General features: G+C 42.9%; 1 protein-coding gene across 1 annotated transcript; it reads left to right on the forward strand.

Moving 5' to 3' along the window:
• Positions 1-4,096: 4,096 nt before the first annotated feature.
• Positions 4,097-4,471, forward strand: LOC138902109 (uncharacterized). The gene has a single exon (XM_070189922.1). It carries the CDS (start codon positions 4,097-4,099, stop codon positions 4,469-4,471), a length of 375 nt encoding a protein of 124 aa, XP_070046023.1.
• The last annotated feature ends 9,372 nt before the right edge of the window (positions 4,472-13,843 follow it).

Genomic DNA, 13,843 nt, shown 5'->3' on the forward strand with positions numbered 1-13,843 from the left:
CCACTGTGTCAACCACTCATTCCGACTCTGGATCTGCCAAGTGCATGCATTTTTCTTCCTCATTAATGAAAAGAACAACATTATCATTATTTTGCACCATGGCAGTTATGTTGTCGTCATTCTTCTGGCCACTGGTTTCACCTTTGCCCTTTCTTAGATTTGGGCAATATCTTTTGAAGTGACCTGGTTGATCACAATTGTAGCAATTTCTAGATCTTGATTTGGATCGGTTCTTAGACTTCCCACGAGCTCCGGATCTACCATAGTTGCTCGAACTCCTTCGATAACTCCTACCTCTACCTTCTGTGATGAGAGCTTGTCCTTGATTTTCAGGCTTCTTTCTCATCTTCTCATTGAGTAGAAGAGCCGATGTGACATCTTTCAACTGAATGGTAGTCTTACCATGCAAGATGGTTGTTGCTAAATTATCGTACGAAGATGGAAATGAGTTCAATAGCAAGATGGCTTTATCTTCTTCCTCAATTTTCACTCTGAGGTTGGCGAGTTGTGTGATTAGTCCGTTAAACACATTTAAATGTGACAAAAAATTCATACCTTCACTCATGTGTAGGGCGTATAACTGCTTCTTCAGGTACGCATTATTTGTCAGTATTTTGGACATGTATAGGCTTTCTAACCTTATCCAAATACCACATGCGGTGTGTTCATAAATGATGTTATTTACAACATCATCTCCGTTGAATTTTTACTACCTCGTACTTTACTTCAGACATTTATTTTCACCGAGTATAGTATTACCGGCAGTGAATAGTACTTCTGCGAACGAGCAGAACCTGTGCTCTGATACCAGTTGTTGGAAATAAACCCCCACATAAATAATATTTATGATAATAAAAGTGTAATAATAATATAGCACCGAGATATGGTAATTAATAAGAATAAAAGAGTGACAACGATACCAAGCATTTTACGTGGAAAACCCTTTTGAATAAGAGAAAAACTACGGCCCGAGAGGAGCAACTGATATCACTATAGCAAGGACTTTTACACTTTGTAGGTCCGAGTAAAATACTCCAAATACCACTGCAATACTCAAAAGAAATAACACTCTTTTGATATTCTAACCTTACAACAATATTGTTCACACTCTCTATCTTTCTCACGGACTATTTTTTTATACCTTGTCTGTGATGCCTCGCTCTTTCTTTATCTCTTTGTTGGTATGTTTTACAAAATGAAAGTAGAGGCACCTATTTATACTTGCAGATTGCTCATGAGATGTATGTAATGACATCAATATCTACTGCAAAAGTCAGCTTGTACATGTGAAATCAAAGAACAATTGCTGCCCAAATCTTTTCTAGTATTGATTTGGTTGGCTTGAAGTTTTCAAAGCCAAAGAAAACTTCTCTTCTTTCACATGGGCCATGGGATGGACCCAACATAAACTTTTGGATGAGTTTGTCATACTTCAACATAAAGTTGACGTGTGACGATAGCAAGAATGTTGATTATCTCATTGTATATTCTTTTTGCAGTTAGTCCAAGTACATTGAAGCGCATCTGTACGTATGTTAGTAAGTCTTACAAAAGATATATTGTGTTATGTATTTTTTTGATAGAAAATTAGTAAAGACAAACGGTGAATTCCATCCATTGAAATGGCAACAACTGATGATACTTTGAATCAAAGGAATGAATTCAAGGCTACAGACCAATAGTTTAAACTGACAACAACAAGAATGTAAGGCCCTGTAAAATTTTACCTAAAACCCGGGGTTTCGTGGTGCTGAGGTACCTAAAATATGGGGTGTATTTACCATTTGGTCCGAGTTACGGACACTGACGCTGAGGCACCTACACTTGAGTTTGTGCTAATTATGAATGAATTTTCGGAGGTCTTTCAGGACGAGCTCCCTGGAATCCCGCCAGACAGGGAGATTGATTTTGGGATTGAGGTGATGCCAGGCACGCAACCTATATCTATTACACCTTATAGAATGGCACCATCAGAGTTGAAAGAGCTATAGGAACAATTAAAGGATTTATTAGAGAAGGGTTTCATCCGGCAGAGTGTGTCGCCTTGGGGCGCACCGGTCCTTTTTGTAAGGAAGAAAGTGTATTGACTATCGGCAACTCAACAAAGTCACGATCAAGAATAAGTACCCACTGCCAAGGATAGATGACTTGTTTGACCAATTGCAGGGTGCTAAGTACTTCTCCAAGATTGATTTAAGATCCGGGTATCACCAATTGAAGATCAGGGAGTAGGATATTTCGAAAACAGCTTTCAGGACCAGGTTTGGGCACTTTGAATTTCTGGTAATGTCCTTTTGGCTTGAATTTATCACGTTCTTTGGTCATGTTGTCTCTAGAGAAGGAATTAAGGTTGATCCTCAGAAGATTTCAGCGGTGAAGAATTAGCCTAGGCCTGCTACCCCAACAGAGATTCGCAGTTTCTTAGGCTTAGCTGGATATTATAGGAAGTTTGTGAAGGGGTTCTCTACCCTTGCCTCCCCGTTGACTAAATTGACGCAGAAGTTCCAATGGTCAGATGCTTGTGAAAGGAGCTTCCAAGAGTTGAAATCAAGATTGACTACGGCACCGGTGTTGACCCTACCAGAGGGTACAAATGGGTTTGTGGTATATTGTGATGCTTCAAGAATCGGACTTGGGTGTGTGTTAATGCAACATGGCAAGATGATAGCTTATGATTCTAGGCAACACAAGAATCATGAAAAGAACTATCCAACACATGACTTAAAGCTTGCGGCGGTGGTATTTGCATTGAATATTTGGCGTCATTATCTGTATGGGGTCCATGTGGATATATTCACGGACCATAAGAGCCTTCAATACATTTTCAAACATAAGGAATTGAATTTGAGGCATAGAAGATGGCTTGAGTTACTCAAGAATTATGACATCGATATTCTGTATCACCCGAGGAAGGCTAATGTAGTAGCAGATGCTCTTAGCCGTAAATCTACGGGTAGTTTGGCTCACTTGGAGGAATATCAAAGGTTGTTGGCCAAGGAGGTTCATCGGTTGGCTAGTTTGGGAGTTCGTCTTGCGGATTCTAGTGAAAGAGGAGTGATTGTGCAAAATAGGGCCGAATCATCGCTTGTTGTGAAAGTCAAGAAAAAGCAATACAACGACCAATTGTTGGTACAATTTAAGGAGGGGATTCATATATATAAGACCATAGCCTTTTCTCTTGGCATGGATGATGGTACCCTAAGGTACCAAGGGCGACTATGTGTTCCAAATGTGGATAGTCTCCGGGAAAGAATCATGGCAGAGACTCACACTTTTAGGTATTCCGTTCACTCAAGCTCTACAAAGATGTAGTGGACTTTGTGGCAAGATGTCCAAATTGTCAGCAAGTGAAGGCCAAACACCAAAGGCCCGGTGGGTTGGCACAGAACATAGAAATTCCGATGTGAAAATGGGAGATGATCAATATGGACTTTGTGGTAGAACTACCTTGCACTCCTCACAAGTTCGACTCGATTTGGGTGATTGTGGATCGATTCACGAAATAAGCATACTTATTACATGTTAAGGCTACCGACACAGCGGAACAGTATGCTCAGTTGTATATCAAGGAAATAGTCAGGTTGCATTGCACTCCAGCTTCCATCATTTCTGATCGGGGGGGTACAGTTCACAGCTAACTTTTGGAAAAAATTTCAACAAGGGTTGGGTACTCAGGTAAATCTTAGTACAACTTTCCATCCACATACCGACGGTCAAGCATAGAGGACTATTCAGACGCTCGAGGATATATTGCGCGTTTGCATTCTTGACTTCAAAGGTAGCTGAGATGATCATTTGCCGCTCATAGAATTTTCCTACAATAATAGTTATCATGCTAGCATTCAAATGGAATCATTCGAGGCTCTATATGGTAGGAGATGTAGATCTCCCATTAGATGGTTAGAGATTGGGGAAGCAGAGTTGATAGGACCATACCTTGCGCATCAGGCTATGGAGAAGGTTAAGATCATTAAGGAACAGTTGAAAACTTCCCAGAGTCATCAGAAGTCCTATTCGGATATACGTCGTAGGAATTTGGAGTTCTAAGAGGATGATTGGGTATTCTTGAAGGTCCCCCCCCCCAATGAAGGGGGTAATGCGGTTTGGTAAGAAGGGGAAATTGAGTCCAAGGTATGTAGGACCGTACAGAATCATTCAGAGGATCGGTCAGGTGGCTTACAGGCTAGAACTACCTACAGAGATGTCTTTAGTGTACCCGGTATTTCATATATCCATGTTGAAGAAGGTGGTTAGAGATCCGTCGCTTATTGTTCCGGTTGAGACTATAGAGGTTAATGAAGGACTGACTTATGAAGAAATTCCAATTACCATTCTTGATAGGCAAGTCCAGAAGTTGAGAAATAAAGAGATTGCCTCCGTGAAAGTGCTATGGCGAAACCAACAGGTTGAAGAGGCCACATGTGAAGACGAGGAAGAGATAAAGAACAAGTACCCTAATTTATTTGAATAGCTATGTAATTGTATCCATGTTGTTAAAGAGCTAACTTTCCACAAATTATGTTCCCCCTGTACAACTTATGCTCAGGATAATCCCTCTTGGTAATACAATGTTTATGGCGTTGTTTCCGGTATTATTTCCATATTGTTTTACATCGTTGTGTTATGGTTATGTTGTTAGAATTGGTTTATGGGATTCTATGACAGGTGGATAGGCCCAATTACAGGGGAAGCTCTGCCGAAATATTTGGAAATTTAGGGAGTTAGTAAATAATTTGGGGATTGTTGGTGTGTTAAGTAATAGTTGAATCACAGTGGATGCTAATGGCGGATTTTGTCCCTCATTCGAGGATGAATGATCCTAAGTGGGGGAGGATGTAAGGCCCGATAAAATTTTACCTAAAACCCGGGGTTTCGTGGTGCCGAGATAGATTTATGTATTGATGATTATAGAAGATACAAACCTTTTGGGTTGAACAGTGTGTTGGGGAGTTGAAGAAAATTTTTGGCAGCGCAAGGCATTTCTACGGTCCGTTCTGCGATCACAGAACTGATCTGCGGACCGTAGATCTGCCGCGAAATGAAGCAGAAACTTGAGCTAATTTTAGGACCATTATGTTGTCTATTATGTGACTGCATAATCATTTTGCGGGCCGCACAATCTATCACAGATCTAACATAAAACATTCGGAGGGGCGTTCTGCGATACATTATGCGACTGAAGAATTGGTCTGCGGACCGCAGACCTGTCGCAGAGTGAAGCCGAAATGCCTAGTTTCGGAGGTCCATTATGCAGTCTATTTTGCGGACCACAGAAGCATTATGCGGTCGCATATGCGACCGCAGATCTGCAACGAGGCTTCATTTATGCGACCGCAGATCTGCAACGGGGCTTCATTTTTCTAATTTTTTTAACCCAACCCTATTTCGATATACAGTCGTTGAAGACTATTTGTAAGGTAAAAACGTGATATTTTGAGAGTGGGGAAGTGCTCTAGAGTGAAAAGGGATTCCTAAACTCATTGTTTCTCAATTCTTGCTCAAGGCTTGGGGAATTAGCAAGGAAAACCTCACTAGGTTTTCATCCTAAAGGTAAGATTCTACCCTCTAGCCCTCAATTTCGGGATTTAACAAAAAATAAGTAATGAGAAAAGCCATTCTTGAGTGTGGGAGTTGTCCATTATGCATGCATGTACTATCAAGGTTTGGGAAAAGATTGTTGAGCTAAACTGGATAGACTTTGGATAGTGGAATGAAGGAATCCACCATATGAGGACCTTGAAATTATAATACCCACCTAGTGTTTGATAAAATGCTCAAATGAGCTGGAAACATGAACTCCTTCCTAATTTGTGTTCAATTTTGCTATATCTCTAGATAGATCAAAGTTGCTAGGATTTTCGGAACTGTGTAGTGAATTAAGAAAAGCTCAAAGTGAGGTATGTTGTCAAAACTCCTCTTTTAGAATTGAACCCCACAATGGCCTTGTAAGTCCCGTGTTGCTCATTATAAATTGATTATTCTGAATAAGCCTCGTGTCAAAAGATATATGCGTTCAATATGTATTCCAAATATTTTTGCTATGTTGAATTACTATTTGAGAATGTGATTTAGGTATGGGTTGTGTGTTAATATGTTATGACTTGAAAACGTATTTCTAATGAAAGCTATCATGTCGAATTGTGTAAGAAATCACATGTCCCTAAGACCCTTAATTGCTCAGATGGGTACTTAAAGTCTTGAATAAAAATGTTTGTTGTTGACGATCCGCGATGATGTTTGAAAGTGAAACAGTAAGTATGGAATATGAAATACGTCCAACGTGCCAAAAATGATATTACATTCGAGGCCATTAGTTCCAATAAAACAAAGAGGCATGAACAAGATGTTAAAATGAGTTGTGAATCTTTTTAATAATAAATGCTTTGGGAGTATCGTTTAGTCACTGAGGAAGGGTAGGTCAAAATAACCTAACCCTGAAACTACACATGTCGGTGTAGTAGTGATTGAGAGGTAAATACCCGTGTTAATGTGATGAGATTGTTTCCCCTTATATGGTATGAAAATGATGTGTTGAGATGTTTCCCCTTGAATGGGATGAGATTATTTCTAGCGAAATGTGATGTGATGTCGATCCACACGGCATTGTGGTGAGACGGCTTAGTCGATCGGGTTGAGATCGGACGACATGCCACGCACATGGTGGTATTGTGAGTGGATGTCTTGAGGTGAGATGGCTTAGCTGGTTGGGCTGAGATCGGACTCCGTGCTAAAAATACGATGGTGTATTGGTACTAAAGATCTCCCAACTTAAAAAGATTGAAACTTACTTGAAATTATCTTTCCCCTAACTTGACACCTTGATGTGGTTTGAGTCTCTTAATGATTTCATGTTCCCTTCTCCGTTTACCGTTATTTGTTCTAATGAGAGGGTGTTTAGTTTTACATATTAGCACTATTCCATATGTACTAACGTCCCTTTTGTCGAGGGCACTACATATTTAATAGATACAGGTGGTATTGATCAGTGACAACAATACACCCTCTCCTCAAATGACTTGGTGAACCCCACTTCATTTCGGGGTCCTGTATCTCTTATCCTTTGTACATAGCATTTTGAGGTATAGCCGGGGCCTTGTTGCCGACACTATCTTAGCACATTTTTGTTTCTGTTAGAGGCTCCGTAGACATAGTGTGAGTTGTATCTTATTTTGGGAAGGTTGAAATAAAAATATTGTAATTGTATCATCTGTTCCACTTGAACTATGATTGTATAGTGTACTATTTTAGGAATTTGTTAATGATGTAACTTGTGAAAATGAACATGTGTTGTACACATGGCCCCTTACCGTCTAATTAATGAAATGTATTCTTTTCTTTATTCATGGGTGAGTTGGGTAGACGACATTGTGCAGGCTTGCTCGACCAGGGTAACTCTGTTGAGCGCCGGTCGCGCTCCCCAAGGTCGGGGCGTGACAGAATTTTGAATAATCATGAAATTGGTGAGAGATTGACAGAAAGGAAGCTGAAATAATCTATGACAAATAGCTCTGATTTTGAAGACAACAGAATAATCATGATGGTTTAATTTTTGCCTCAATGTACTTAATGAGTTAAGTTGCAAGGAAGAAATGAGCAAAATAAAACTCAATGTACTATCAATTAAAATGAATCAAACTACACCTCAACCACAAACTATTAGGGATCAGCAGATGATTCCTCTATATGGTCCATTTTATTTGTGCCATTGGCCATTTCATTCAATTATGAATCATTTATATTAAATTGCTGGTTCAATCCAGACGCAAGTTCAAAATTTACGGTCATTATTCAGAATAAGTGTAATTTTTATGAAACAACAATAACAATATACCCAGTAAAGTCTCACAAATGAGGTATGGGCAAAGAAGAGATGGTGTTTCCGATAGACTATCTTCTAAAGAAATGCATAATTACCGCAAATAAGATAAGAAAATGCGACAAAGGAAAATCCATGTAAAGATAAACAGTAATCACAGTCAGAAAAAGATAATCGAAGCAAAAGCAATACAGGTCTGAAATATAAAAATAGGGAACACGAGAATACTCTAGTACTACAGGAATAACAAGCAATACATGTACGAAAAAGAATTACACTTGATGTCTTTCTAACCTACTACCTTAATCCTGGATCTCCACACCCTCCTATCAAGGGTCATGTCCTTGACAAGCTGAAGATGTGTCATGTCCTGCCTAATCACCACTCGTAATACTTCTTCGGCCTACCTCTACCTCTCCTTGGCCCCACCATAGCCAACCTCTCACACCTACTCATCGGGATCTGTGCATCTCATCTTCACATGCCCAAACCTTCTCAATTGTGCTTCCTGCATCTTATCCGCCACTGTGGCCACTCCTACCTTGTCCCGAATATCTCTTCATTCCAAATCATATTTCTCTTACTATGTCCATACATCCATCTCGATATCTTCATTACCGTTACTTTCATTTTCTGAACATGAGAGGTCTTGACTGGCCAATACTCCGCCTCATACAACATAGGCGGTCTAACAACCACTCTGTAAAATTTATCTTCAAGTCTCAGTGGCACCTTTTTATCATACAAGACGCCAGATGCGAGTCTCCATTTCATCTACTCCGTTGCAATACGATAGGTGACATCATCATCAATCTTCCCATTACCTTGCATATTAATACGAGAAGTTTTGGGCATGTGAAGATGAGATGCACAGATCCCGGTGAGCAGGTGTGAGAGGATGGCTATGGTGGGGCCAAGGAGAGGTAGAGGTAGGTCGAAGAAGTATTGAGAGTGGTGATTAGGCAGGACATGACACATCTTCAGCTTGTCAAGGACATGACCCTTGATAGGAGGGTGTGGAGATCCAGGATTAAGGTAGAAGGTTAGAAAGGCGTCAAGTGTAATTCTTTTTCATACCTGTATTGCTTGTTATTCCTGTAGTACTAGTGTATTCTCGTATTCCCTATTTTTAGATTTCGGACCTGTATTGCTTTTGCTTCGGTTATCTTTTTCTGACCGTGATTACTGTTTATCTTTACCTGGATTTTCCTTTGTCGCATTTCCTTATCTTAATTGCGGTAATTATGCGTTTCTTTAGCAGAGAGTCTATCAGAAACATCTTTACTTTCCCCAGACCTCATTTGTGAGACTTTACTGGGTATGTTGTTATTGTTGTTTCACAGAGATTACACTTATTCTGAATAATGACTGTAAATTCTGAACTTGCGTCTAGATTGAACCTGCAATTTAATATAAATGATTCATAATTGAATGAAATGGCCAATGGCACAAATAAAATGGACCATACAGAGGAATCATCTGCTGATTCCTAATAGATTGTGGTTGAGGTGTAGTTTGATTCATTTTCATTGATAGTACATTGAGTCTTAATTTGCTCGTTTCTTCCTTGCAACTTAACTCATTGAGTACATTGAGGCAAAAATTAAACCATCATGATTATTCTGTTGTCTTCAAAATCAGAGCTATTTGTCATAAATTATTTCAGCTTCCTTTCTGTCAATCTCTCACCATTTTCATGATTATTCAAAATTCTTGTTGTTGTCAGTTTAAACTGTTGGTCTGTAGCCTTGAATTCATTCCTTTGATTCAAAGTATCATCAGTTGTTGCCATTTTAATGGACGGAATTCACCGTCTGTCTTTACTAATTTGCTCGTCCGATGTCGAGCCTAGGCTCTGATACCAACTGTTACGCGGCGCCTTCCTGAAGTTCCTTGGAAGGGCGACGTAAGGCTAGGCAACCGATGTCAGTACGGTTGCTGTCCGCCAACTGAGGTCCCCTCCGTACGCTAGACTAGATTGTCAGTGCCGTACGGGAAAACCAATGTCATGAGCAATTGAAAGAGAGCAGAAAAGAGAATTGAGAATGAAAGAAAGCTTGATTGCATTGAATGAAAACTATTACAGAAAACAAGACGGTGTCGGGGGGGAGAGACACCAGTACAGAGAATTGTTTGCTTGCTTGAAAGTTTTGATTGCTTGGTCCCCCTTAATAATGCTTAAAAAAAATAAACCAAAGTTACATGACTAGACCTATGAAAGCTGGAAAATCACACTTAAAGAAAATGCAGCAAAACTACTCTATATTTACAATGAAAAGGACTTAGTCTTCTACAAAGCAGCAGCAAGTCCGTTGGCAGCAACTTTGTCTTTAGCATCAGGGTCTGCGCGCGCGGCATTGTCTGCGCGCGCGGCGCTGTTGGCTTTTGCCTGTGGCTGGGCGCTGGCGATGGCTATCGGTGGGGCGACAGAGGCACATGCGCGCTTGTCACTTGGAGCTGCCGAGACCACGGGGCCGACCGTGGCGACGGGCGTTGGGAGGCTGGCCAGGACGCCACGGGGCGCGTCCAAGGGATCATGGGGCATGGCTGGAAAGCCGCCCATGACATTCTCCCCCACCTGAGTTGGCGACGTCCTCGGCGCCTTCCTTGCAAGGTAATCATCAATCAGGCTCTTGTAGGCTTTGAGGTTTGTTCCCCTCTCCCAAGTATTCTCCTCTACATCACATCCCTGCCATTTCACCAAGAACTCCTGGTGATCTTTTCTTGAGGCGTGAATCACTCGATCATCAAGAATAGCTTCAGCACGCCTTTTTCCGGTTGAATTGGGGCCTCGAATACTTGGTATTGTGAGTTGGCTTCGTGAAGGATCCTCCACATCTTCCCGAAAAGGTTTCAGGAGACTGACATGGAAAACAGGATGGATTTTCCACCAAGCTGGGGTATCCACCCGGTATGCAACTTTCCCAATGCGCCTTTCAATGGACAAGGGTCCAATATATTTTTGCAATAGGCGAGGGTCATGGACCCCTGCAAACAAGTACCGCTTTGGGATTTTGACCATCACTTTGTCTCCCACCTGGTATTCCACAAAGCGGCGATTCTGATCAGCATGCCTCTTCATCCGCTTTTGGGCTTTGACAAGATAGCTCCGCACTATCTCCAAATTTTGCTTCCATTCTTTTGAGAAGCTGGCAGCCCGAGGAGATTTTGACATGTTTGGTGCGTTCACTGTGTGTGGGAGTAGCGGTTGCTGTCCGGTAACAATTTCAAAAGCGCTTTTGTTGGTACTTGAGCTCTTTTGTGAATTGAAACACAGTTGAGCAGCATCCAGAAGCTTTACCCAATTCTTCTGCGATCCGGTCACAAAGTGCCAGAGATATTCCTCTAGCATGCCATTGAATCGCTCCGTCTGGCCATCAGATTGCGGATGAAAACTTGAGCTATGACTCAATTTTGACCCGAGGCACTTAAAGAGTTGGGTCCAAAAATTGCTAGTGAAGCGTGAGTCGCGATCACTAACAATGTCTTTAGGTAAGCCCCAATACTTGACGACATGAGAGAAGAATAGTCGAGCTGTATCTTCTGCTGATATATATTGTGGGGCTGCTATAAAGGTAGCATACTTGGAAAACCGATCCACCACAACCAAGATAGTTGTGAGATCTCCGACCTTGGGCAATCCGGTGATGAAGTCCAGGGAAACGCTTTCCCAAGGTCTTTTTGGTACAGCTAGTGGTTCCAAGAGCCCTGCCTGCGTCAAGCGGTCTGACTTATCTTTCTGGCATACTAGACAAGTCTTCACATACTGAGCGACGTCATCGACCATTTGAGGCCAATAATATACACGGCGAAGCAATGCCATGGTGCGTTAGTCAAGCCAAAGGGCATAACCAGGAAGTCGTACGACCCATATCTTGTCACACAGGTCGTCTTGTGCTCATCACCATCGGCAATCCGAACTTGCCAATAACCTGTCCTCAGGTCTATTTTGGTGAATACCGTCGCACCACCCAGTCTATCAAACAAGTCTGCCATTAGCGGAATAGGGTACTTGTTTTTCACGGTGATTTTGTTTAGAGCCCGGTAATCCACGCAGAGTCGCAAACTACCATCATGTTTCTTTTGGAATAGCACAGGGGACCCGTATGGGGACTTAGAGGGCACAATGATCCCTGTGTCTAGCATTTCCGTCAATTGTCTCCGAAGCTCGGCGAGTTCGGGTTGTGACATTCTGTATGGCGCCCGGGCAGGTGGCTTCGCACCCGGCACCAACTCAATCTCATGGTCCACAGTTCGCCTAGGCGGAAGACGCTTTGGCATGTCTTGTGGCATGATGTCTTCAAATTCCAGAAGTAACTCCTTCACGGGTGCAGGAATGGGACCCGAGGAGCGTTCTATATCTTCCATGCAGAGGGTAGCCAGGAACGTGGGTTCATGTCTTTTTACCCCCTTCTTCAACTGCAAGGCCGAGATGTTCTCGGCTGCCATCTTCATGGGAATGCACGGAATAATGCAGGGCTTGGCCCCATTTGCCCCCATCATCAGCAGCATGTCTGCATACGGTGCGGGCATGGTATTGGTCTGTCTCAGGAATTCCAACCCCACGATTAACTCAAAGTCATCTATGATCACTACGCGCAGGTTGAACTTTCCTTCATAAGGGCCAAGCTTCACTGGTACTTCTTTGGCTATTCCACCCACTGGTTGAGGTGGTGAGTTGATAGCCTTCACACGACCTTTGCCCTTTCCTACGACTAGTCCAAGACGCTCCACCTGAGTCGAGGCTAAGTAGTTGTGGGTGGCACCTGTGTCTATCATTGCCCGAATGGGCTTGCCATTTACCTTCATGTCAACGAACATTAGGGTCCTCTCTTGATGAGGAGGAGTCCTCAAATTCGCCTTCTTATTTCCTTTCCTGGCAATTGGACAGGGGTCCTTCTTCTTGCGGATACCGGCACTGGTACCCGCTAAGGGCTCAGAAATGGAGCCAACAATTGCATTGAATGCACCTACTGGCTCGGTCTGGTCCGCATCATCGGCGTCGTCATCCGTCCCATCCTCAAAAGCTTGATGGGCATTCATCTGTGCATGTGGACATTCATTATTCCAATGTGGTCCGCCGCAATGGCGACATCCTGAGGGGGGCTTCCTCCCCCGATCATTGTTGTTAGATGCAGCACTAGTACTGCCGGAAGAGGGAGTCTTGGATTTGGGTGCACTCCGGTCTCCTCCACTTCTGCTAGGGCCACTAGTGTTTGGTTGGCCCCCTTTGTATCCTCCTCGGACAGGCTGTTGAGGCCTATCCTTCCGGGCTTCCACTTGGTAATCCCCAAGGCACTCTGCTGCTTGGATTGCCTTAGGCAACGTGTCTACCCTTTGTCTCTGCAACTCCATCCGGGCATAAGGTTTCAACCCTTCCAGGAAGGTGAAGAGTTTGTCTTTGTCCCCCATGTCACGGATGTTCAGCATGAGCGCGGAGAATTCCCGCACGTAATCTCGCACTGATTTGGTCTGGCGGAGCTCCCGCAACTTTCTCCTGGCATTGTACTCAACATTTTCGGGGAAGAACTGTAGGCGTATGGCTGCCTTCAGTTCCGCCCATGTGTCGAGGGCATCTTCACCTGCCTTGATGGCTTCGTACTTCACCCGCCACCATAGTTTGGCATCACCCTGAAGATACATGGCAGCAGTTGCTACCTTCTTAGCTTCTTCCAGGCTTCCCACGGCATCGAAGTATTGCTCGATGTCGAAAATGAAATTTTCCACTTCTTTGGCATTCCGAGCTCCACTGTATGGCTTTGGCTCAGGAATTTTCAGCTTTTGTGCCATGGGGGCGAGGTTCACACCACCCCCAAATTGGTTTCCGCCTCCTCGAAGTAGGCCTTGTAAAGCAGCATTGACAACATTGAGCTGGCCTGTCAAGTTGTCAATGGTTTGTTGCATGGCAGTCACCCTGTCTGCCTCTTGTTCCCTGTTGGCTAAATCCTCGGCACGCTCCTGCTGGAGGACCTCAAATTTACCAAAAATTTCAGCTGCCTCTGTGGCTGCTGTTTGCCGGTCTCCTTC

This window comes from Nicotiana tomentosiformis, chromosome 11, assembly GCF_000390325.3.
Source record: "Nicotiana tomentosiformis chromosome 11, ASM39032v3, whole genome shotgun sequence".
Taxonomy (NCBI): domain Eukaryota; kingdom Viridiplantae; phylum Streptophyta; class Magnoliopsida; order Solanales; family Solanaceae; genus Nicotiana; species Nicotiana tomentosiformis.

Coding starts and splice junctions, on each gene's coding strand:
- LOC138902109 (XM_070189922.1), top strand. CDS start 4,097: ATGCGGTTTGGTAAGAAGGGGAAATTGAGTCCAAGGTATGTAGGACCG.